Here is a 26,216-nt window from a genome sequence, read left to right as displayed (position 1 = left end):
ATTGATGGGGAATTAAACTTCAGGAATCAAATCTCAACTGTTGTGAAACATTTATTTTTTCACCTGAGAAATATTGCAAAAATGAATCACCTAATACCTCCAGATCTGCCAACCCTAATCCATGCCTTCAAACATATCACAGCTGGACTTTTGCAATGTTCTCTATACAGGTCTACCAAGTAAAGCAAGGTTTTTAACAAACCAAACTTGCCATTGCCACATAACACCTATCCTTTGCTCACTCCACTGGTTACCCATAAAATAAGGAATCCTCTTCAAGATTGGCTTATTGACTTTCAAATCTGCACAATTTGGGCACTGGATACCTGAAGAATTTGTTATAACTACATCATACTCCCACACTCTTAGAGCAAAAGGATCTAAGAACTTAGGCATGCACAGAGTCCATTTCAAAACCTTCTGTCATGCTGGCGCTACACTTTGGAACTCCCTGCCACATTTCATCTCCATCCCTGGAAGCAGTCCAAACTGAAAAATCACCTGTTTAGTCTGGCATTTATGAATACCTGACTATTTTCTCTGTAACACAGTCCGCCCTACACCTATGTATTGATTTGAGGCATATCTATGCGCTTTGAGTCCTATGGGAGAAAAGCTCTTTACAAATATTATTGTACTGTATTATAATTCAATAAAAATGTATAGATTAAAAAAATTGCACATGCCACATTTTACCTAAAGCTGGCACCAAAAAGGACTCATTGGATCCAATTCTTGTCGTCATCTGGTTTGTTAATATCACCTACAACAAGGACATTTTTAGAAATAATGCACTAGTTAAAGAACAAACAAAAAAAACAAAAAAACAAAAAAAAAAAACTTTGAAATTAGATTTGTACATTAGCAATCTTTTTCATTCTCAGTACTTTGTGCACAACTGTCGTTCGGCTCATGAGGTCAACGACAACACCTGCTAACTTTCTCTGCTCTTGGAAGTTTTTAATTGTTCCTTTGGTGTTGCATACATTGCAGTCTGGATCATGCAGGAGCGGTTTGCCCTGCTGATGAAGAAGATCCTCTACACATAATGCTGCTGATGTTCTATGAGTTTTGGTGGGCAACTATCTCTGCAGGTTTGTAGTGAAGCTATTCTTTCAATTTTGATATACTGAATTTGAAGCATACTTCTGATATGGGGCCTGATTTACATACTGCCAGTAATATTGCTGTGCGCAGGCAGCACACAGGAATATTGGCTTTACTAACGGCAGCAGAGTATTACATGTTGTGCAATAAGTCTGACTTGACGTACATGGATAACATTGGTGACGCACATTATAGCAATATTTGTGTTACATATGTACCATGGGCTGGGCTTATTGGGGGCTCAGTGGGTGCAGGCTGGGGGATTGGTGGGTGGTGCAGTGTGCAGCATGGGGGCAGGCAGGGTGCCTATTGTATCAGCCATGCATGGACCCCTCTAGTTACACCACAGTTTATGCAGTATTTTAAGGAATCATGCAGTATTTGATACAGTATTTGCTGATACAGATAGCATTGACCTCCAATGTGAGGCCAGGGTAAAACATATTTGGTCTGAGCCTGTACTAAAGCAGTGGGCAGGTCTGATATGCCTGAATTAACTTTTTATATGGTTTGAAGGTATGTGAATTAATATTTGACAAAATGTTTTGGTAAAATCAGTTGTCCTCTGCTTTACCGCATGCAGTGATATTGTCTGAAGTCCCTTTCTGTTTACCAGAACAGCAAGTGTTAACGTGAGCTTATATCTATGCAAATGAGCTTGTTGAATATAAGGTGGTCATACACTGGTTGATTTTTTATGTAGATATCTGACCTATTCGAGAAATTGATCAAATCTCCTAGAAATCAATGTTGCAAATGATGCACCTGATGCAAGATATTACTCAACAGATGGCAAGTGGGGAGGGGGCAGTAGTGGTGTTCGATTTAAAGCGATGTGCAGTGTAGGCAGTGGAGCTTAAATGCACCTGGCCACCAGCGCACTTCACATATTTTCTCTTCAGCACCAGGTGCTCCTTCCTGTCTATTCTCTCTTTCCCAGTGCACCTGTGGTTATGTGACACAGACATAACGGTAAAGAAAAGAAAGGGAGGAGCACCAGCGGCTGTAGAAAGAGGAAATGCGCCGAAGGACAGGTGAATGTAAGCCTACACTCTACATAGACGGGAAGGAGAAAAAATAGATGATGGAAACCGGGCAAGCAGTGTGCAGCTGCACAGGAATTCACTTTTTACAGGTCTCACATACTGTATTTACAAAGAATTGTATTTTCATTTAACTTAATTTCTAAAGCTTTAACCACTGATTGTCAGATCAACCTGTGTGTTTAGGGTCATTGTCTTGTTGCACAACTCACTGGCCCCTATTCAATTAACTTTTCTCTTGATTTTGCTCCAAGGAGATATTGTATTTTTCAGACTATAAGACACATCTTTTCTCCCCCCCCCCCCCCTCCAAATAGGCTGAAAAAGTCCCTGCGTCTTATATTCCAAAGACAAGGAATCCCCGACTTACCAACTCCTGCCAACATGAACCGCCAACCAGCTGCAATGTTTGGGATTGCCTGCCTTGTCCCCAGTTAGGTCTTCTGCCTTCCCACTGCCCCCCCCCCCCCCCCCCCGCCATTCCCCGTGTAAAATTAAATAAAGGCAGAGCGGCCTACCTTCCTAACAGTGTGTGGTCCTCCACCGCCGGCAATTCCAGTGACAAAACAGCACACATCTTCTCTTCTGTGCGGCTTCCCCTGGTAAAGGCTTCTGGGGATTGCATCATCAAGCTTCACCAGGGGAAGCCGCACAGAAGAGCAGATGTGTGCTGTTCATCGCTGGAATTGCCGGCTCGGGTGAAGTGCTCCACCACTATTTCATTTCACACAGGAAGCGGAGGAAACATGAGGAAGGGGGGACAGTAGGACCAGGGCGAGACACAGGGGGGCTAGGAGAGGACACAGGGGGGGCTAGGAGGGGACGCAAGGAGGCCAGGAGGAGACACAGGGAGACAAGGACGAGACACGGGGACAAGGATGGGACACGGGGGAACAGGAGGGAACGCGGGGCGACAAGGATGAGACACAAGGGAACCAGGATGGGACACAGGGGGACATTAGGGGGCAAAGGAGGACACACTAGGGACTGAAGGAAACACACAGGGGGAGCAAAGGAGGACACATGGTGGACAGAAGGGAACACAGGAGGACACTGATTGGGGGAGAACATCTACAAGACGCTCCTGGAACATGGACGCACCTGGTTTAGTATATATTTTTTCCCTTATTTTTGCCCTGTAAACCTAGGTGCGTCTTATTCTGGCCTTTCCCCCCCAACAAGTTAAATTAATTTCTCAGATTGGCAGCTTAACCACTTAAGTACCAGCGGTCTCAGCCCCCTTAAGGACCAGAGACCGCTGGGTACAATAACAGCAGAATACCGACAAATCACCGCATATACCGGCCGCAACCGCCGTACGCAGGACATGCACTCTGCCGTCTCTACTATTCAGGAAGGTCAACCTTAACTACTTAAAGTGAACCAGAGACGAAGCACCCTCATGTATTTTACCATATGTATCAGTGGGAACATTAGAGAAAACACCTACCCTGCTCTCTGTTTCATTCTTCACTGTTTAGCCTGCTTGTTATCAGCCCCGATAAAATCCCAGACTGAGTCATTATAGCAGAGCCAGAAGGGGGCAGGCTTGGGCTTGAAAAGACATCACAGAAGACAGACTCAGCTATAATGATTCCTGAGCAAAGCCAGACTGAATGCTCAATCTGTGATTTCGGGGCTGATAACAAGCAGGCTAAACAGTGAAGAATGAAACAGAGAGGGTGCTTCATCTCTGGTTCACTTTAAGTAGTTAAGGTTGACCTTCCTGAATAGTAAAGGCTTTTGTTGACTGCAGGCCAAAAGCTCCTCTGGAGCCTTAAAGGCTTGAAAAGCACTTGGCCACACAATATTTCTGAAGACACATGCAAAGTGGCGCTAGCCATGTACCTCACAAAGGATCCCAAGGGTTAAAATGCAAAGTAGATTGGATTTCCTTCTGTCAGTTAAAGGTGACTTTTAGATACATCTAATGCCCTGATCGTTATAATAGATTTATTCAAAAAGCAATGTATCATAACAAACACTTATACAATACAGATAATTTTCCAAAAGTATAGCTCTGGCATGTATCTCAATAAGGAATCATTCACTCTTATTTCCTTGTGATTGTACTGCTGTTTTAATGCTGCAATTCTGTGAGCTGGTATCTCCAAGGATCATGTCAATCACACAAATCTTTTCTTTTGTGCAAATAGCATGTAAAATGTTGAGGCAAGGGGCGTGTGGTTCCTTTCAGCAGACGGCATTATGAGAGTGCAATTTTACATTATTTCTTTAAGTCTCAACTAAAACAGCTCAGACCTCAGCACTATTCATTTGAAAACCTGCCAGGTTATTATCTCTGGAACAATAAATACATTATACAAATAAAATAGAATTTGAGCGTCGAAGAGTAATGGAATAAGCAGGCATCTGCTGAATCCAAAAAACCCAATCAAGCAAGGCGACTTGCATGTTGTTTCCAGCTAAAATGTATTTGAACTGGCGCAATGACAGAAACTGTGCATAAGCATGGCCCTTTTTATATCTTCCACCATTAACTAGCTAATCAGGCGTATCATGCTGTTAACTCCTCCAGCACTGAAGCCATTACACTGCCTGCTGGTTGATATTGCCTATATTTAGGCTTCTGTTAGAGCAGCAATTCAGTTGATCAGAGCCTAGGAAGCTTAGACGAGAGTTGAAAGTACATTTTATTTATACTTGTAGAATGTTGCTTCCAGCAAAGTGAAAGGCTTTATGTAAAAAGAAAGGAATAGAAGGAGGCTTACCTACTTATTTAGTGAATTATGTGTTACTGTCCAGGCTATGACACATATTTCCAGTAAGTTTTGTGTGTTATGAATTTAGTTTCTATATAAAGATGAAAAACATAGCTCAAGCACATTGAACTTTTGCTGTCAATATTTATCATCAGGAATGCCACACGGTAAATTCTTTGAATTGATAAAGCCAAAAGATAGAGCCGAAAGTCTTTTATAAACCACTCAAATAAAAACTCTGAAAAGGTCTGTAAAATGCCAATATTACGCATTTATATTACTTTTTTTTTTAAATTTTCACTAGCATAATTATCTAACCATTTATGAACTTGGCACACACCAGATGGATGCTGGATTCAAGCCAATAGAGGTGAACATTTTCTCCTACATACATTCTCATAAAAGAGAATCTATGGAGAAGGAAGTGCTCTATTTTTAACCACTTCAGCCTTCAGTGTATTTTCACCTTATGCATCCAAGCAATTTTCACATTTCAGTGCTCCTCCCATTAATTAACCAATAACTTTATCACTATTATCACAATGAAATGATCAATATCTTGTTTTTTCCGCCATCAATTAGGTTTTCTTTGAGTTGTACATTTTGATACAATTTTTTTTTTAAATGCATTTTAACGGGTGATATTAAGAAACAAATTGAAAAAAAATTATTATTTCTCAGTTTTTGGCCATTATAGTATTAAAATAATACATGCTACCTGATTAAAACCCACATATTTAATTTGCCCATTTATCTCAATTATTACACCGTTTAAATTGTATCCCTATTACAATGTATAGCGCCAATATTTTATTTGTAAAAAAAAGGTGCATTTTTTCAGTTTTGCATCCATCACTATTTACAAGCCCATAATTTAAAAAATAACAGTAGTATACCCTCTTGACATACATATTAAAAAAAGTTCAGTCCCTAAGGTAACTATTTCTTTGTTTGTTTGTTATTTATTGTTTTTTTTTTTTACGCAAACGTTTTATATGGGTATTTATAGGAGAGTGTGAGAGGTAAGAAGTTTATTTTAAATTATGTGTACGTCTCTTTATTAAAATAAATGTACTGTATGTCATTAGCTCCCTGTGCATGCTTTTAGTACGCGAATAGGAACTAATGTGTGTAAGTTTAACTTACAATGTAAACAAATGGCTGCAGGCATCTCATTGATGCTGTGATCATTGACATGGGGGACCTAGATCTATGAATGGGAACTGTGTTCCCACTCATAGATCTCCGGCCCGGGAGCGCGTGCACGAGGAAGCGGCGAGCATGGCAGAGTACGCATATTTACGCCCCTGGGGCTTAGATGAAGTTTTTAGGTACTAAAGGTAGATATACTGTATTCAAAACATTAAGTTGTTAAATGTGTGACTGTGATGGTTGTGATCATGTGCACATTCTGCATTTTATTTGCCTCAATACTACGGAGAAAGTGGGCTTGATTCACAAAGCGGTGCTAACAGTTAGCACGCTGGTGAAAAGCCCTTTATCACGCCTAAACTCAGTTTAGGCGTGATAAATTTAGGTGTGATAAGTTTAGGCGTGATAAGTTTAGGCGTGATAACTATAGCACCAACTGGGTTAGCACCGCAGTGCACAGCTGATCAAAAGTTTTGCGCTAACAAAGTCTGGTGCACTTCGCATAGAGTTTAATGGCACTGCTTTGCGTGCGGGACTTTGCGTGCGATCTAAACTTATCACGCCTAAACTGGCTTTTCACCAGCGTGGTGCAATGGTTATCACGCCTAAAGTCTCTAGCTGGGTTAGCACCGCTTTGTGAATCGAGCCCAGTGGCTGCAACAAAGTACTGTATGTTTTTTTGGCTTAAAGCGGACCTGAACTCAGAACCCACTCTCTGCTTTAGAAGATAAGCAACAGCATAATAACATTTAAAGAAAAACATTTCTTTGTTGTAGCGGATACAAAACCTGCAATAAATCTGCAGTTTGTCTACTTTCTGCTTTCATGGAAGCAGACATATTGTTAAACTCCTGTGTTTACTAATTAGCTTTCTGCTGTGGCACCCAGTTGACACAGCTGAAGAATCAAATTACAACTTGTGCTTAGTCACAGATGAGGAGGAATAAGGCAGACTAAACTCTATACATACATACAGGGTGTATTTCTCTATGTTTTCCTCCCGTCCTGTGTAAGAGTTCAGGTCCACTTTAAGAAAGGGACTAACATACCTGAAACATTGCTATGCTATCTTGTTTTCGATGTAAAAAGATTGTTGCAAGATACTAGAAGTCCTTTGCTGTAGTATTATACTTTGGTCCCTTGGGTGCTGAGGGACCTTGGTCATTTTCATAAGGCAATTTTATGGGATCCAAACTAATGTGTCTTAAGGTCCCCATTAATGATACAATATTGATTGTCCAATTGTACCAAATCTATGTAGTAGAAGAGTAAACCGAGTGAACATACTTTGAATGGATTCTTTAGGTAGCCCATCATTTTATGTAAAAGCAAGAGTGTATCATTAGTGGGCAACTTTCATTTTAGCATTTATGACTATAGAACAGGGCTGCGCCTTCAAATGCAACCTTAACCACTTTACCCCCGCGCGTACGTATTTCTCCGCCCCTTTTTCCATCCTTTAAAAACCAGGGACGGAGAAACACGTACTTTCCGCGTTCCCGACGCTGCCCGCGCTCCCGCTCGTAAACACGCCGCCCGCCGCTAGTAAAACCGCCGCCGCCCGCTCGCCCAGAGATCAATGAACGGGAAAATCCATTCCCGTTCGTTGATCTAAGCCCCGCAATGATCAGCTGCTCTCCTATGGGCAGCGCGATCATTGTGAGAAAAAACTCACGTGTCCAGCCTCCTTATTCTTCCTCCAAGCTTCCGGAAGGAAGCTTGGAGGTCGCATTAAAACAAAAAGTTACTGTGGCCATCTTGTGGCCAAATAGTAAACTACACCCTACACATTTTTCACATACAAATAAATGACTTTTACACATAAAATTAACTCATTACCTCCCACACTCCCCATTTTTTTTTTTTTTGTAATTAAAAAAAAATTAAAAAATTTACAATTAAAAAAAATACATAAATAGTTACCTTAGGGACTGAACTTTTTAAATATTTATGTCAAGAGGGTATAACACTGTTACTTTATAAACTATGGGCTTGTAATTAGGGATGGACGCAAAACTGAAAAAAATGCACCTTTATTTCCAAATAAAATATTGGCGCCAAACATTGTGATAGGGACATAATTTAAATGGTTTTATAACCGGGACAAAAGGGCAAATACGTTTCATGGGTTTTAATTACAGTAGCATGCATTATTTAAAAACTATAATGGCCGAAAACTGAAAAATAATTATTTTTTTCCCCACATTTTTCCTATTTTCCCATTAAAACACATTTAGAAAAAAATAATTCTTGGCATAATGTCCCACCTAAAGAAAGCCTAATTGGTGGCGAAAAAAAACAAGATATAGTTCATTTCATTGCGATAAGTAATAATAAAGTTATAGACGAATGAATGGAAGGAGCGCTGAAAGGTGAAAATTGCTCTGGTGCTCAGGGGGTAAAACCCCTCAGTGGTGAAGTGGTTAATCATGCCCTCTGTTTCGACAGAATGAAAGCTATAACAAATGACACTCTCCCTCAGTTTGAAAAGGTCTGGAAACCTTACTTTGTACACTATGCCCATTGGCTTCCTGCGTCTCTCACAGCTGTATAACTTAATAAAGGCCTCCCCAGGCACTTCCCGTCCACTTGAATATAGCATCACAATGGGATTGGCAGTTGCTCTGCACCATTTTCTTCTTATCCTCTCCCCCCCTAACACTTTCCTTCCTTCCTTTTATTCCTTTCTCTCTTACCTCCTCCCTGATGGCCTCTGTCCCATCAGGATGATGCATTAAATAATGAAGCTAGCCATATAACACCTACTATACTTCTGGAGTAGCCCATGGGTCATTTTCATAAGGCTAACATCTAACACCCTCCCGACCCCTGATCTACACAAAAAATTCGAAAGGTACAAACTGTCAAGATCATTGAGCCACCGACTGCGTGGTGGTCTCCTTTTTCCAAACACTATTCTATTAAGTTTACTGTTGACTTGGGATGTCAGTAATTGTCGCCTTAGTGCTGCTGATGTCCATAATGTTTCTACATGTAATATTTTCTGCCTTTGCAGATTCTGTTGTACCTCAAACTGTATTTAAATTTGCACTAAGTTGTTATCTGTAAAACACACTTTGATATTGCACTGTTTTACCGCTTTTTATATTCAAAAATGCAGTAGAGGAAGTCCGCTCTACCTCTGATACCTTGTGGTATATTTAAAACCAATAAAAAAACTTTTGAGAAAAAAAAAAAGAACAGGGCTGGTCAAACTTTGTGCGGACCGGGCTGCATATGTTGCAGGTTGCGAGTCACGCTCCTTACATTCCTCTCCACCCCTCCAGTCGGAAGCAGGCGGTAACTGAGGGTAACTTAAAACTCACCTGATTGCCGATTCCGGAATCGAGTCTCCATGGCATCAGGGCGTCACATGATACGCCATTAGGACGTGCCAGCGTATTACAAGCTGGCAGGCAGCGGATAATACACTGCCACATCCTGATAGCATTTCATGTTACGCCCTGTTGCCACACAGACGTGATGCTGGAATCGACGATCAGTTGAGTTTTAAGTTACCACCAGTTATTGCCTTGGGAGGAGAGGATGAGGCTCGTAGTTTGCCCGGCGCTGCTATAGTCAATGACAGGCTAATAATTTAGGGTTGCACACAAATGTCATACAATTTGTATGCAGCTGGGAACTGGACCAGTACAGTACATTTGTACTGGACCAATTCCATTCTGCGTATATCCAATACAACTGGTTTCATACAATGAGGACCCCTGAGCACACCAGTTTGCAAAACCGATTGGGTTGGATACAAGCAGCACCTTTCACTTTTCTCTTTAGAGACTTAACATTGAGTGCTTTATTATCTTTGGGATACCCGTTCCATGGGACCCTAGATGTGGGTTTTTCTTTCCCCCTTTTAATGACGTGTATAATACCTATGTATTTTGTCTAGCTCACCTATTTGGCACATTGTAATAGTCTACACTTAGGTTTTTTCCTGTTTTATTTATGTATTACAACGTCCACCACTCTGGAGCGTGTGTGAATGTAGAACTGGAGTTAAATACCTGTTATATGGGCGAACACTGGCAACATATGCTACTAGTAATTGGAGCTGAAGTGGAGTCAGTTTGTGGTTTTACCTAAATCGCTTATTGACGCCTTTTGGAGTGATGTTACCTGCCACGGGAATGTGCTTCATGCTCTAACACAACCTTATAATGTGGTTTGTTGTTGTTGTTGGAAATGGCTTTTTTGGTGCCACTCAAAATCCACCTAAAACATCCTTAAGGCCCCATTCACACTAGAGAGCTTTTCAGTTGATTTCAGCATCGCTGGAAATCACTAGCGTTTTGAAAAGTGCTTGGTCAATGTTAAGTACAGTATATGTGGCTGTTCTCACTTAAGTGTTTTGTGTTTTTCAGCGATTGGCTGAAACGCAAACTTGCAACCTGCACCATTTCTGAGCGAATTTGAGCGATTAGCGCTTCAATGTTAAAGATAGGAGCGCTTCAAAATCGATCAAAAGTGCTGGGCTGTTCACAAAAATCAGCGTTTTTCCAGCGCTTTTACTCAGTAAATATAGCAGATTAGCCACAAGACAGAGCAGATTACCCATAAAACACCTGTTTCCTGGCTAGCAGCCAACTCCTGGCTAGCGGCCATCTCCTGTAAAACGCTGAAAACCGCTATCCCATACAGTGAAAAACCGCTCAAAATACTATTGAGAAAAACGCCAGAAAACGCTTTTGCGTTTAGCGATTTGTAGTGTGAACAAAGCCTCAAAATAAAACAACACAAATATAAAAACAAACTTCTTTATGGTTTAAATGATTGCTGCGGAGAGCTACACCTTTGCCAACAGTTCTTGTGAACCTGTTACAGACAACACTTCATTCTCTGTTTAACTTTAAGGGTTGTGTCAAATGGGTGACATACCGTAGTTGAACAACTATTCTCTAGATGCTGTGACTAGCTGCTAGGAACAGACTTGCATTAGAAGTGAAAGCCACTAGCTACACAGTTGTTCTTCACAAACACGAGAACCTTTATTTGCTGAGTTGCTAGAGGTGGCAAGTGAAGTTTGGCAGCAATCATTCCAATGAAAGTCTATTGATAGAAACTTGTGGCTGCAGCTTGTAATATAAGCTAATGAGAAATTAGTTTTTTTTATAAAAGCATTTACAGGCAGTGACCAGTTACTAAGGAAAAAAGAAGCAGTCCTAGAAGCTCAACTGCAATAATATGTGAAGCCAGGGAGTCAACCAGTCCACACCCGGATCCTTCAAGGTGCAACAATTGACAGCAATAAAAGAAAAAGACTGGGTCTCCACCTGGGTGAATACAATTGCCAGCAGGCCTTTATCAAGTGTCAAGTAACACTTGATAAAGGCCTGCTGGCCGAAACGTCGTGTTGTTTTGTCACTATGGTGCAATAAAATAGTGCTACAATTGCATTTATCCAGGTGGAGACCCAGTCTTTTTCTTTTATTGCAGTGACCAGTTACTAGCCAGATACTTACATGGGTAACCGTTGCTGCTGAACTTTAGTTGCAACTTCTCATCACTCACTGACTTAAAGAGGAACTCCATTTAAAATAATGTAAGAAAAAAAGTGCTTCATTTTTACAATAATTATGTATAAATGATTTAGTCAGTGTTTGCCCATTGTAAAATAATTTAAATCCCTGACTTATATTCTGACATTTATTTACTGCTGGCAAGTGATGTAGCTGCTGCTTGATGTTTTGGCAGTTGGAAACAGCTGTAAACAGCTATTTCCCACAATATAACAGGGTTCACAGACAGGAAACTGCCAGAAGTACCTCGGTACTCAGAGCTTCTTGTGGGAGGGGTTTCACCATAATATGAGTCAGCACCGCCTGATGGTCTGTTTGTGAAAAGGAATAGATTTCTCATGTAAAAGGGGGTATCAGCTATGGATTGGGATAAAGTTCAATTCTTGGTCGGAGTTTCTCTTTCAGGTTATCAGCCCATTTGTGCAATAAGACTGCCATTAACGATAGTCCCTCCTAATACAAGTCTCTTGCTAGTCACAACATTTACACACTAGTCCCAGCACTTAGCAACTAGTCACATGTACTAATTCACCCATGCGACTTGGTGCACATCATGCACAATGTTTTTATTTTTATATACAATCTTTGTATTTCGCAAACTTTAGATCTCCAAAAGATTGCAAGGCCTAACAAGTATTATAGTTGGTGCCCCAATGCAACAGTTCATACTAATATACTTACTGCTAGTTTGTGATGATTAGCAATGCTGATCAATTGCTGAGCCACAGTATTCAACAAGCGTGTACGTAATGAAAGGTCTTCAAAGCCATGCCGAAAAGGGAATGCAATGCTATCAATAACTACTAATTTTACCTAAATGAAATAAGAAAAAACATAAAAATTATATATGCCACCTGCAGAAAAACAAAAGTCTGCTAGCACACTAGTAAGAATGATATAATTTGAAGTTGCAAGATTAGTTGTAGAAGTACTCCATCAAAATAACTTAACACCCAGCCATTAATGTCTAAAGGAGTACCCCCCTATAGAGGAACTGTAGAGAAAATAACATAACAAATAAAATTGCTTTTTTTTAATTTAATTTTTTTACAGTATTCATTTATAAATTATTTAGCCAGTGTTTTCCCACTGTCACTGTCAATCTTTCCTCTCCCTGAGTCGGAGTTGGAGTCGAGGCAATTTTGGGCACCCGGAGTCGGAGTCGAGGCAATTTTGGGCACCCGGAGTCGGAGTTGAGGCAATTTCGTTGAGTCGTTGATTTCATAAACTGAGGAGTCGGAGTCGGACGATTTTTGTACAAAATCCACAGCCCTGAGAAGTATTAGACTAAGGAGTCGGAGTCGAGGAGTCAAAGCTATTTTGGGTACCTGGAGTCGTGGTTTCATAAACTGAGGAGTCGGAAGATTTTTGTACCGACTCCACAGCCCTGAATTAATCACAGGGTGCAACATCTTTAGTACTTGCAGGTGATGTGTGTGCACAGAATTCTGTGCATAGAGGGAGATACTACTTGCTTGGCAGTTGGAAACAGCCATTATTTCCCACAATGCAAAAAGGTTCACAGAGAGCAAACTGCCAGGGCCATGGTCATTGACATCCCACTGTGGAAAGGGTTTCACCACAATATCAGCCACACAGCCCTTCCCCCATGATCTATTCAAGACAAAAGTAAAGATTTATCATAAGAAAGGAGGCATCGGCTACTGATTGGGATGAAGTTCAATCCTTGGCTAAATTTCCTCTTAAGTGAATCATGCCAAAATTCTGCCAAATTAGAAAATTTCACTCCCCAAGGTCATGCTACTTGTTAGCGTTACAAGGTCTGAGGTGTGGCTGGAAAGCAGGTGTGTTAAATTTGCTCTCACTCTCTCATATTTGGCACTGGAAGTTCAACTTGGCAACTCATAGCAGAATTGTTGCTCTGCATAAAGATGGCCTAGACTATAAGAAGATTGCCAACACCCTGAAACTGAGCTGCAGCACAGTGGCCAAGACCATGCAGCAGTTTAATAGGCCAGATCCCACTCCAAATAGGTCTCGTCATGGTCAACCAGGAGAGTTGAGTGCATGTGCTCAGGGTCATATCCAGATGCTGTCTTTTGCAGATAGCAGGGTTGTGGAGTCAGAGTCGTGGAGTCGGGGCAATTTTGGGTGCCTGGAGTCGGAAAAAAAAGCACCGACTCCGACTCCTAATGAATTAAAACTGAAATTAAAATAGAAAATATGATAAAATGTTCTATTTCTTAGATAATAGTCATCATAAATAATTTATACATACAGTAATAGCTGTGCTTAGTCCACAAAAATGAAATAAACCAATCAAAATGAGTTACTTGTGCTGCTTCAATAAAGCAGTCCCCGTATTTTTAAAGTCAGATATACACATCTGATTGTGACTGTATATATGATGTGTACACAGGAATCTCTTATATATACTAAATAACATCTATGCTGCAAGTATAAAGCCTGATGTGTAGCCGTGTCACAAATAGAGATGGTCAATGAGATGGAAATAATTCTGCGTTGATTCTGATTTATGCAAATGTGTGCACTCTCTTTGTTCATGAAATCAAATAAATTTGATATGTTGTTAAATTTGGTTTGGTGACTACGAATTAAATGGTACCTGAGAAGGATGAAAAGAAAAGTGTTATACATACCTGGGGCTTCCTCCAGCCCCCTTCAGGCTAATCAGTCCCTCGCTGACCACCTCCACCACCTGGATCTTCTGTTATAAGTCCCGGTAATTCAGCCAGTCAGCGCTGTCCGGCCACGTGCCGCTCCTACAGCCAGGAACATTCTACACCTGCGCAATAGTGCTGCGCAGGTGTAGTACGCTCCCGGCGGAGTATGTGCATGTGCACTACGGCAGACTGGCTCAAGTACCTGGACTCATAGCAGAAGATCCAGGTGGCGGAGGACAGCGAGGGACTGATTAGCCTGAAGGGGGCTGGAGGAAGCCCCAGGTATGTATAAAACTTTAATTTCATCTGTCTCAGGTTTACTTTGTTACACAGTAGTACTATACTCTACATATGCACTACCCAAAGAGCTGCAGGGAATCCACTGAGAATGTTGTGCACATTGAACACAGAGGTGTTGTCTATCACCCATAAACCTGGTTCAGATTATACATGAAGAATGTGTAATAGAGGAAGAATCCCCTTATTCCCCTGCAGAGTACCTGCACATCACTCTTACATGTACTCATAGTTACATTGCCTAGGGCCTGATAGATGTTCTTTGTTCCGGTCTGTACCTTTTACAAGTACTCTTACCAAGGACTAGTTTTAGTCTATGACTAAAGGGAATAAATATGGCAGTCTCCATATCCTTCTCACTTCAGTTGTCTTTTAAAACTCTTAAACGTTGGCAGTTAAGAGATGAATTTCATGTTACATACTTTCAATCAACAAGATTGTAATATGCAAATTAGAGGAGTCGGAGTCGAGGAGTCGGAGGAATCCTAAACTGAGGAGTCGGAGTCGGTGGATTTTTGTACCGACTCCACAGCCCTGGCAGATAGACATATGAGTGCTGTCAGCATTGCTGCAGGGGTTGAAGGGGTGGAGGCTCAGTTAGTCTGTGTCCAGACCAAACACTGCATACTGCATCAATCTGGTGTGCATGGTTGTCATTCCACATAGAAGCCTCTTCTAAATATGAGAAACTTCAGTTGTTATCTATGCAAAAGAGCTTATCTGAGCTCTTGCTGTTTTCTGGACCACTTACCGTATACATGAGACAGAAACAGAGACAGGTTTAGATAAGATTTTTACTGCAGGGAAGTTGAAAGGGTCATTAATTCTGCTTGTTTTATAGTTTAAAATACAGAGTGTGGCTTGGAACTGCACATAACAGAATTATACAATGTTATTAAAAAAAAAAAGCTATACATCTAAAAAAAATAAAAATGAGACTATTTTCTTTGTTACTAATGTTGTATTAACTGTCAGTACTACACATGCATATCATATCATTACATCACTTCAGTGTCACTTTAACATTCCTTAAAGAGACTCTGAAACAAAATTTTAAGCCTTATTTTTTCTATCCTATAAGTTCCTATCCCTGTTCTAATGTGGCCTGTCTTACTGCAGCCTTTCCTAATTGTACTGTCTCTGTAATAAATCTTATCTCATTTCCTCTGTCGTGTCTGTCAGGCTGAGGCTGGAACGTGTGGAATGTGCAGCACTGCTTGTCATTGGCAGAAGCTTTACACACTCCCTCCAAGCTCTGCATGAGTCACACAGTAAGCTAGTTCTCAGCCTATGATACTGTGGTTAGAAGCCAGTCTTTTGTTTGTAAACACTGCCTAAAACTGTTCATTACAAACCAGGATTGCAGCAGGGAGTGGCAGAAACAGTACAGAGGGGCACAGGAGAAAATAAGGAAAAGAATGGTATGCTTTTTATTGTAAGAATATTAGCGTACAAATTCTCTTCAAGTGAAGCCTTTACTCACAGGCATAGTTTGATGCTCTGGATCTCTTGGTTTGTTAGAGATGACTCTCTATACAGAGCCATTTCAGGAATGTACTTTTTACACAAAACAGTAGTGGATTTTTTGGGGGGTACGCTGCAGAGGACCGCCCTACACAGGAAATCTGCCATATGTGCCCTTCACCTAAATTGTACACCCATTAAGACCAATAATGAGTGCGTCAGATTTATACATTTAATGTTCAAATGCAGGTATATCTTAGTAAACCAACAACAAATTAGGCTGAGCCTACATGATTTCAATGGCAGACCTTAACCATTTACCGCCATCCTAACGTATTAAAACGTCATGCTTACCGCTATTAACAGCAACATGACGTTTTAATATGTTGCGCATTCCCGCCGCTGCTACCGCCGTGTGTCCGCCGCTACCGCCGCCATTACCGTCGGGATCCCGTGCTGGGTGATTGGGGAAGAGGACCGAACAGTCCTCTACCCAATCGCAGTGCCTGGAGTGAATGGACGTGACCGCGAACAGCGGCTACGTCCATTCACATAAACAGGAAATGTAACAGTTTAATAAAGTGTGTAAAAAAAAAAAAAGTGAACACGTCCTATGAGTGTTCACTAGCGCCATCTTGTGGCCAAAAAGTATATTACACCTACAAAATACATACATTTTCAAGTATATACACATCATTAATAAAATTACACTTCCAACCCTCCCCCCCCAAAAAAAACACTTGTAAAAAAAAAAAATCAGCTTAAAAAAAAATAAATAAATAGTTGCCTTAGGGACTCAGCTTTTTTTATACTATATTTTATGGGGAAAATTAATTTTAATTTATTACACAGGGGCTTGTAATTATGGCCAGAACAAACAGAAAAATAACCACTTATATTTCAAAATAATATACTGTCGCCATACATTGTGGTAGGGACATAATCTAAACGGTTTAATTATCGGGACCACTGGGCAAATAAAACGTGTTTGTTTTATCCACAGGAGAATGTTTAATTTTAAAACTATAAAGGCTGAACACTGAGAAATAATGATTTTTTTTCTTTTTTTTCTGTTTTTCTCATTAAAATGCATTTAGAATAAAAAAATTCTTAGCAAAATGTACTATCCACAGAAAGCCTAATTGGTGGCGAAAAAAACGAGGTATAGATCATTTTCTTGTGATAAGTAGTAATAAAGTTATTAGGGAATAAAAGGGAGGAGCGCTGACAACTGAAAATTGCTCTGGTCCGTTAGGATAAAAACCCTTGGGGGTGAACTGGTTAACCACTTCACCTCCAAGGTGTTTCCCCATAAACACCAGAGCAATAGCACTCCTTCCATTCATTCGCCTAAAACTTTATTACTACTTTTCACCACAAAACAATCTATATCTTATTTTTTTTGGCCACCAATTAGGCTTTCTTTGGGAGTACTTTATTTTATTCTAACTGCATTTTAAAGAGAATCTGTACTCTAATATTCTTACACTAAAAAGCATCCTGTGTCCCTCTGTGCTGTTTCTGCCACTCTCTGCTGCAATCCTGGCTTGTAATTAACAGTTTTAGGCAGTGTTTACAAACAAACTAACCAGCTTGTAATAGGCTCACATAAACAGAGTGTGTGCGTCATACAGAGTGTGCAGGGGGCCTGCAGAGGGTGTGTATTGCTTCTATCCAATCACAAGCAGCCCCGCACATTCCACACATTCAAGCCTTAGCCCGACAGAGGAAAGGAGATAAGATTTATTACAGAGACAGTGCAATTAGGAAAGGCTGCAGTAAGACAGAGCACATTAGAACAGGCATAGGAACTTATAGGATAGAAGAATTAAGGCTGAAATTTTTTTTTACAGAGTCTCTTTAACAGGAAAAATAAGAAAAAATTGGAAAAAAAATCATTATTTCTCAGTTTTCGGCCATTATAGTTTTAAAATAATACATGCTACCGTAATTAAAACCACATATGCCTCTTATACAATAGTAAACATTCGAGTTTTTGAGGTGAAGGTCAGAAATGAAACAAGCAGTCATTTATAGGTTCTGCTCAACATCATCATATAGCACCCTATACCTTACGGTCATGTAGGAGGCACAGAAGGGTTTCCCCTTATTTCACACTACCACCATGGGATTGTATTCCACAGATGTTATGTAGTATTGTCTTCCTTTTACCTTTGTTATTTGGATATCAGCAGCTTTACTTAGTACATATGCCTTCTGGCTTTTAATGTTGTCATACTAAATGCAGCGGGCGCTTCTCTCTCCAGCTGCTCATACAGTGCGCAACTGCTTTTCAGAACATGCAGCGGGGAACATGCCCACCTACACATTTTGACCCTTTCACTGAGGCTTTGTCAAGGTGGAGTCTAATTGCTAGGGCTCAATAACGCACTACATAGCTTAAATACACTATTGAAATTTCACATGGCTATTACAAGCCTCCTACCCATAGTCCCATCACTAGGGTCCTTAATAGCAAGAAATGTCTTGCAGATAAGCAGGTCAGGAAATAGCAGGAGTTTCCAGACCACCCCTAGAGTGGCCACCCCCTGCCACAGCTGGCTGCAGAATCCTAACAAACACTACAAACATTGCTAATTCTAGTCCATGCTAATAAACCAGAAGGACCATAACACCCAGATCAGGCACCAAAATCAACCAAACACATGCAGACACTTCAGGAAGTTATTAAAAGCACAGGAATAAGTCACATGATCAAATGGTCAACTATTCGTCTTCTTTCTCTCCATTCATTTGTAAATATGCCAGTGGTGTTGCAAAATGTTTTGAAACTCATACATACGTGTACAATAATTTGTAACCATTCTAAATTATCTTTTCTCCTTCTTAAATCCAGTTCCAGCAAAAATAATTATTTTGGTATGAAAAGGCATTTGAAACTTTTATGGACTTTTATTGCTGTATCGCAGCAGAAGATAAAAAGCTAAAAAAAAAGAGTGGTTGCCTGATACTGGCAACCCATTTATTGAAGTAGCTAATCTTAACGCTCAAACTATCCTGGTTTCTGAAGTTATCACACCAGCTGGACTGAGCCCTTAATCACTGCCTTGGAATTGGGGATGGTAAAATGAGATGCTAATAATTTTGAGCTGATGCAAAATTATACAGGCTACAATCAAATGTAGTGTCTGATGGTTTTAACTGGTCCAATTTCAAGCAGCATAAATTTGGATAAAATTTACATAACATTTCTGTTAACTTGAATTTATTACCATCTCATTCACTATCCTTACTTGAAATAAAACTCATACTGGGGAGCCATTCAAATCAGAACAGATTATCTGGACACTTCATCAGAAGTCAGTGAAATCATTAATGTGTCCATGTACTGGATAACTGTAAACCTAAATGGTGATACGGCTGCAAACTACCCAGTTTTACCACCCCAGCAACAACAGGCTTACAAGGAAGTTTTATCAAATCTGGGGACCAATGGGTAAGTCACTCCTACCTCTGGTCACAACCCCCACTCTGGTAACAATCCTCCATGATCATTAAGACCCTTCCCACATTCCAACTGCATCACTGATTGTCCTTTGGACTAAGGAGAGGTCAGAAAAGCCATCATCACATGGGGTGAGTAGAGTAAAACTTTTAGTAGTAGTGAGACCACTATAATGGAACTATTCATACTTACCTGGGGCTTCCTCCTGCCCCATGAGGTGCGTGGGCTCCCTCACCATCCTAATCCCCCCGGTAATCTGTCCGGTCTCGCCCTTCTGCACACGCACGACTCGGCTGCTGGCGCACCCCGTCACACTCTCGTCCCTGGGATCGTTCTGCGCCTGGCCAGGCCACACATGCACATGACTGGCTGAGACTACCCAGATTACTGAAAACGGAGCGGCCAGAGAGGACGGCAAGGGAGCTCACGCACCTCATGGGCCTGGATGAACCTCCAGGTAACTCTAAATAGCCACATCATAGTGGTCTCAGGTACCCTTTCAGGACCAGAGATCGCTGGTATAAAAAAGGGGCCTACCAACATCACACCACATGAATTCAACGCTATCGCCGATCGTGCCACTCTCCCGTCGCTAAAGCTCACTTGCTCTTCCGTTCCTATGACAGATAGAGGGATAGATTTGGCTAAGTGATCACGGGGTCATACAGACAGCAGGGCGAGTAAGATGTGGCCGTGGGAGATTGCCACTATCGAGGGTCTGTACAGTGCGTTAATTAGAATCTACATGCTGGCAGGGATAACAGCTGTCAAACGGTGTAGATTAGCGCCGTCCGGAAGCAGTTAAAAATGATAAGAGATGAATTGTTAAAAAAGAATGATAACAGAACTGTGTAAAAGATATGACCTGCACAAGAGTAGTAAGTAGAAATGGTTAATGATGGTACAATTATATGCTGATAAGTATCCTCCTAATCCTGGTAAAATAGTATACAATCTGTATACCTTACATCTTATACGTTTATAACAAAATTGAAGGTAAGCAAAGGCATGTTCTGCTTTAATTTTGAGTATTTTGTAACAAACAACAAATGCTAGGTGGCCACCTCAGTCTTTCATAATATTTCTGTTAACATTTGATAGTATGACAAATGCTCCCTCTAGTGGCCAAGTATACCAAGAACAAATATTGCTTCAGCAAATAAATTGTAGAAATTATTAAGCTTGGCTTACACTTAAGCCTATATGTTCTAATGGACAATCGAGATGTTGACAGATCTTATGTTAAAGCAGACCTGAACTCAGAACTTCTTCTCTGCTCTAGAAGATAATCAACAGTATGATAACCTTTAAAGAAAAACATTATTTGTTACAGCTGATACAGATCCTGCAATACATTTGCAGTGTGTCTACTTCCTGCTTTCATGGAAACAGACATAGGGTTAACGTCCTGTGTTTACAAATTAGCTGCTGTGAGATCAAATTCCAGTAGTGACTAGTCACAGATGAGGGGGAATTAGACAGGCTAAACTCTCTAAATACAGTACATACAGGGTGCATTTTTCTCTGTATTCTTTCTGTCCTGTGCAAGACTTTAGGTCCACTTGAATCACTTTAGCTCCCTTGGCACGAATATCTACATCCCTAGTTTACCTTGCATGGATTTAGATGTAGATACTTCTCCCTTGCTGCAGCGCGCTACTGATCCCCCCCACGCCCTCCAGCACTCGTTACTTCCGCCGATTGCTAGACAGGAGATCAATGAATGAGAACACAGTTCCTAATCATTGATCTAAGTCCCCATCTATGAGACGGCGCCGATACTTAGACGTCCATGCATTACTTGTAGTAATACTTTGCATAGGAAAGTTATGCGTGAGGACATCTTGTGGCCAAATAGTAAAGTTACATCTACAAACATTTTTTTATTAATTATAAGACTTTTTTTTAACATTTGAAATGAGCTCCTTACATCCCACACTCTACAATAGTTACCCCCAAAAATATTTTGTAAAAAAAAAAATGCAATTAAAAAATATATATACTGTAGTTACTTTAGGGACTGAACTTTAACCATTTCAGCCTTCAGTCGTTTTCACTGTATGCAACCGAGCAATGTTCACTCTTCATTCATTAGCCTATAACTTTATCACTACTATTCACAATGAACTGATCTATATCTTGTTTTTTCCGCCACCAATTTTTCTTTCTTTGGGGGGGTACATTTTGCCAAGAGCTACTTTACTGTAAATGCATTTTAACAGGAAGAATAAGAAAAAAACTGAAAAAATTCATTATTTCTCAGTTTTCGCCCATTATAGTTTTAAAACAACACATGCCTCCATAATTAAGACCCCCGTATTGTATTTGCTTAATAGTCCCGGGTATTACACCGTTTAAATTATGTCCCTATCACAATGTATGGCGACAATATTTTATTTGGAAATAAAAGTGCATTTTTTCCGTTTTGCATCCATCACTATTTACAAGCTTATAATAATAAAAAAAAAAAAATAGAAATATTTCATCTTTACATTGATAATTAACCACTTTACCCTCCGCGGTACGGATTTCTCCGTCCCTTTTTCCACCCTTAAAAAAACAAGGGACGGAGAAATCCGTACCTCCTGCGCTACCGCCGCTGTCCGCCGCTCGTGCACGCCGCCGCCTGCTCGCCCGGAGATCAATGAACGGGAAAATCCATTCCCGTTCGTTGATCTAAGCCCCCGCAATGATCTGCTGCTTTTATGAGAAACAGCGCGATCATTGTGATTTTCCCAGCCTCATACTGCTTCCTGTAAGCGTCCTTCCGGACGCTTACAGGTCGCATGACCACAAACTCACCATCTTGTGGCCAAATAGTAAAACTACACCCTAAAGCATTTTACATATACAAATACATTAGTTTTACACAATAAATTAACTTATTACCTCCCACACTCCCCAATTTTTTTTTTTGTAATTAAAAAAAATAGTTAACTTAGGCACTGAACTTTTTAAAGATTTGTGTCAAGAGGGTATAACACTGTTACTTTATAAACTACGGGCTTGTAATTAGGGATGGATGCAAAACCGAAAAAAATGCACCTTTATTTCCAAATAAAATATTGGCGCCAAACATTGTGATAGGGACATTATTTAAACTGTTTTATAACCGGGACAAATGGGCAAATACATTTCATGGGTTTTAATTACAGTAGCATGCATTATTTAAAAACTATAATGGCCAAAAACTGAAAAATAATATTTTTCTCCCACATTTTTTCCTATTTTCCCATTAAAACACATTTAGAATAAAATAATTCTTGGCATAATGTCCCACCTAAAGAAAGCCTAATTGGTGGCGAAAAAAACAAGATATAGTTCATTTCATTGCGATAAGTAATAATAAAGTTATAGAGGAATGAATGGAAGGAGCGCTGAAAGGTGAAAATTGCTCTGGTGTTCAAGGGGTAAAACCCCTCGGTGGTGAAGTGGTTAAAGAGACACTGAAGCAAAAAAAAAAAGTATGATATTATGATTTGTATGTGTAGTACAGCTAATAAAACATTAAGATCAGATACATCAGTCTAATTGTTTCCAGTACAGGAAGAGTTAAGAAACTCCAGTTGTTATCTCTATGCAAACAAGCCATTAACTCTCAGACTAAGTCTTAGTCTGGAGAGGGCTGTTATCTGACTTTTATTATCTCAACTGTAAGTAAACTGCTTACTTTTCCTCTGCCAGAGGAGAGGTCATTACTTCACAGACTGCTCTGAAAGACTCATTTTGAATGCTGAGTGTTGTGTAATCTGCACATAATATAGAATGATGCAATGTTAGAAAAAAACACTATATACCTGAAAATAAAAGTATGAGAATATTTTCTTTGCTGCTAATCTTCTAGTAATTATTCATAGTACACAACCAATTCACTATATCATATTTTTTTTTTCGCTTCAGTGTCTCTTAGACCCTTAGGAAAATATTTACTTTTTTTTTATTGTAATTGTTTTTTTTTTTTTTAAACAAACATTTTATTTGGCTATTTTTGGGAGGGTGGGATGTAAATAGTAATTTTTTTATGTAAATATGTGTTTATATTTTTTTTCTTTTACATGTAGATGTAGTTTTACCTTTTGGCCACAAGATGGCAACCTTGAGTTTGTTTACATGACGTCACTCTAAGCTTAACATGTACACTTAGAAGGACGTAAGAGGCAGAAAAAGTGAGGTTTCCGAGAGAAGCGGTTGCTTTTTCTGCCGGGGAAAGGAATCAATGATTGGGGACCATGTCCGGATTCAGTGACTACTGGGCTAACAATCCGCGGCCGGGAGCACGCGTACTCGCGCGCGATTGGCCGCGGGAGCTCACATGGCCTTCTGGACGTAGCCTCTACATCCAGAATGCTTAATTGGTTAATATGTATGTCAAGAAGGTAAATCACTGCTAATTGTTAAACTATGGGCTTGTAAAACTGAAAATAATGCACCTTTATTTCCAAAGAAAATATTGGCGCCATACATCGTACTAGGGAAAAATGTTAAACATTGTAATAACTGGGACAAATGAGCAAATAAAATGTGTGGATTTTAATCACCGTAGCATGTATTATTTTAAAACTATGATGGCTGAAAACTGAATAATAATGATTTTTTTCAATTTCTTTTCCTTATTTTTCCTGTTAAAACAAAGTTAGAATAAAATAATTATTAGCAAAAAGTACCCTCCAAAGAAACCTTAACTGCTGGCAAAAAAACAAGATAGAGATTGTTTTGTTGTGATAAGTAGTAATAAAGTTATAGGCAAATGAATGGAAGGAGCATTATTGCTCTGGTGATTAAAGTGTAACTGTCGGGCATAAAATCAATTTTTGATTTTTATCTGGTAAACAAGTAATAAGGCAACCAGGCAATCCAAAAGTTAAAATTACTATTACTTTTCTTGTTGATAAATGATCATTCCCCAGTTTACCTGACTCTTATTTGGTACATACAAAATGTGGTATGCACAAAGGAAGTTGCAGGGCATGCTGGGTTGTCCTTTTTTGCTTCTCTACTTTCCCCTCAGACTTAACTAATGCAGCCTGATTGGCTGAAGCCTCTTCCCCTCCTGTTTTCCCCTCCCACATCTCTATTCCTCTCTGATTGGCCAATATTTCTCATGCTGAGACAATGCACTTGGAGGGCAGACAATGCATACACAATCAGGCAGAGAGAGTAGAGAGGAAATGACATCAGGATTGGCTTCAAAATAGCCACAGTTAAAATTGGAGATGCTAAGGATTTTCTCTTTTTTATTGTAGAAAAATGACTAAAATCAAAATGTGGACAGTGCAATACATATGTTATGTAAGTAGAGCAAGTATTTATCTACTTAAATATGTGTTGTTATTTTTTCTGAGACAGTATGGTTGACAGCGCCTCTTTAAAGAAATCCTGTAATAAAAAAAAATACCCCTCTGGGGGATACTTACCACGGGACTTACCGTCCTCCTCCATTGCTCCGTTAGCCTGCCCGGGACCCCCGAAGTGCGGAGATGTAAATATTTACCTCTCCACGATCCAGCGCAGGCGTATTAGCGGCTTTTTGTTCTGGTAAGGCGGAAATAGACGAACCCAATCGATCCGCTCCACTGCTCAGGCACGAGTCTTTTTGCACCTGTGCAGTAGAGCGGATACGATCGGGTTCGACTATTTCCACCTTACCCAATGGAAGAGCCGCTACTGCGCTGGATCCTGGAGAGGTAAATAAATCTCTGCTTGTCAGGCTTGTTGGGGGAGGATTCTGGGAGGATTTGGGGGAGCCAGCACTGGATTGCCTGCAGCTACAGGGATGAGGAAGCCTCATTGGGACCCTGAGGCTTCCCCCTCCCGAGGTAAGTACCCCCCCCCCCCCCACGGTAGTTGTTTTTTATTTTATATACAGAGTCTCTTTAAGGGGAAATAACCTTGGAGGTGAGGTAGTTAAATATAAAACCTTTCACTTATTATTGCGCTGACAAATAATATGGAAAGGATGTTTAAAACCGAATGTTTGATGTTAGCCTCCCTAGCGATATTGACTGTTATACACATCAATACAAAACATGCTGTGAACAGTATTGACGTTAATACTCTCCTGCACTGTATACTAGCCTTGCTTGATACATTTTGGCAAGTTACGGGAAAAAAAAAAGGTTATGAATATTAATTGATCACTTTTGCACAGAAATCCTGGGGAAATTGAACGCCAGGGAGGCTAAGGGATTTCTACCGATACAATATAATGTTATATTATATAATATATAACATATTATATTGTATTGTATATAATATGTACATAATATAATATGTTGTAACTGTCTTCTATCAAGTACCAATAAAAAGTTAAATTTGAAAAAAAAACAAACAAACAAAAAAAAGCAATGGTGGTACTCTCCTGTAAAAGTAAACCACAATATACAAATATCACAATGACTTAGCACAACAATAACTGATCTGTCCCTCTCTTTAACAATAACTTAGTGCACTAATAATCCATAAGTCCTAAATGTCACAGCTTTGAAGTACAAGGGCCAATATGGCACACTTAATCTGTTGATATCTTTAGCGGGTGCAGTCCTTTTAGGCCTTACCATGATACCATCACCTCACCTCAGTAAGAACGGGCACTCACCCTTTTTGTAGACCCTCAATTAGATAGGGTCAGCAGCACTTTGGGGTCATCTAGGCCATCCCTGCTTTATCCAGATAACCATTGGTTCTCCTGCTTGATTATGGCTCATGGACTAATTCACCTCAAAGGACAGTCGAGCCACCATAGTGCAAAACCATATGGTAAAATATAATTATGTTAAAAATGCACG

General features: G+C 40.1%; 1 protein-coding gene across 2 annotated transcripts in view; it reads right to left on the bottom strand.

Annotated features, from left to right (window-relative positions):
- Positions 1-26,216, bottom strand: part of RAD51C (RAD51 paralog C) — a 113,647-nt gene that overhangs the window by 45,633 nt on the left and 41,798 nt on the right. For both annotated transcript variants that reach the window (XM_068268635.1, XM_068268636.1), the window contains 2 exons: positions 12,241-12,372; positions 697-763 (listed from right to left, as the gene is read on the bottom strand). In XM_068268635.1, coding sequence (XP_068124736.1) covers positions 697-763; positions 12,241-12,372 — 199 coding nt within the window. The remainder of the gene's footprint in view (positions 1-696; positions 764-12,240; positions 12,373-26,216) is intronic.

This window comes from Hyperolius riggenbachi, chromosome 2, assembly GCF_040937935.1.
Source record: "Hyperolius riggenbachi isolate aHypRig1 chromosome 2, aHypRig1.pri, whole genome shotgun sequence".
In the NCBI taxonomy this organism is placed as follows: domain Eukaryota; kingdom Metazoa; phylum Chordata; class Amphibia; order Anura; family Hyperoliidae; genus Hyperolius; species Hyperolius riggenbachi.
Note: the sequence above shows the minus strand (reverse complement) of the source record. Positions and strands in the feature narration are given on the sequence as shown.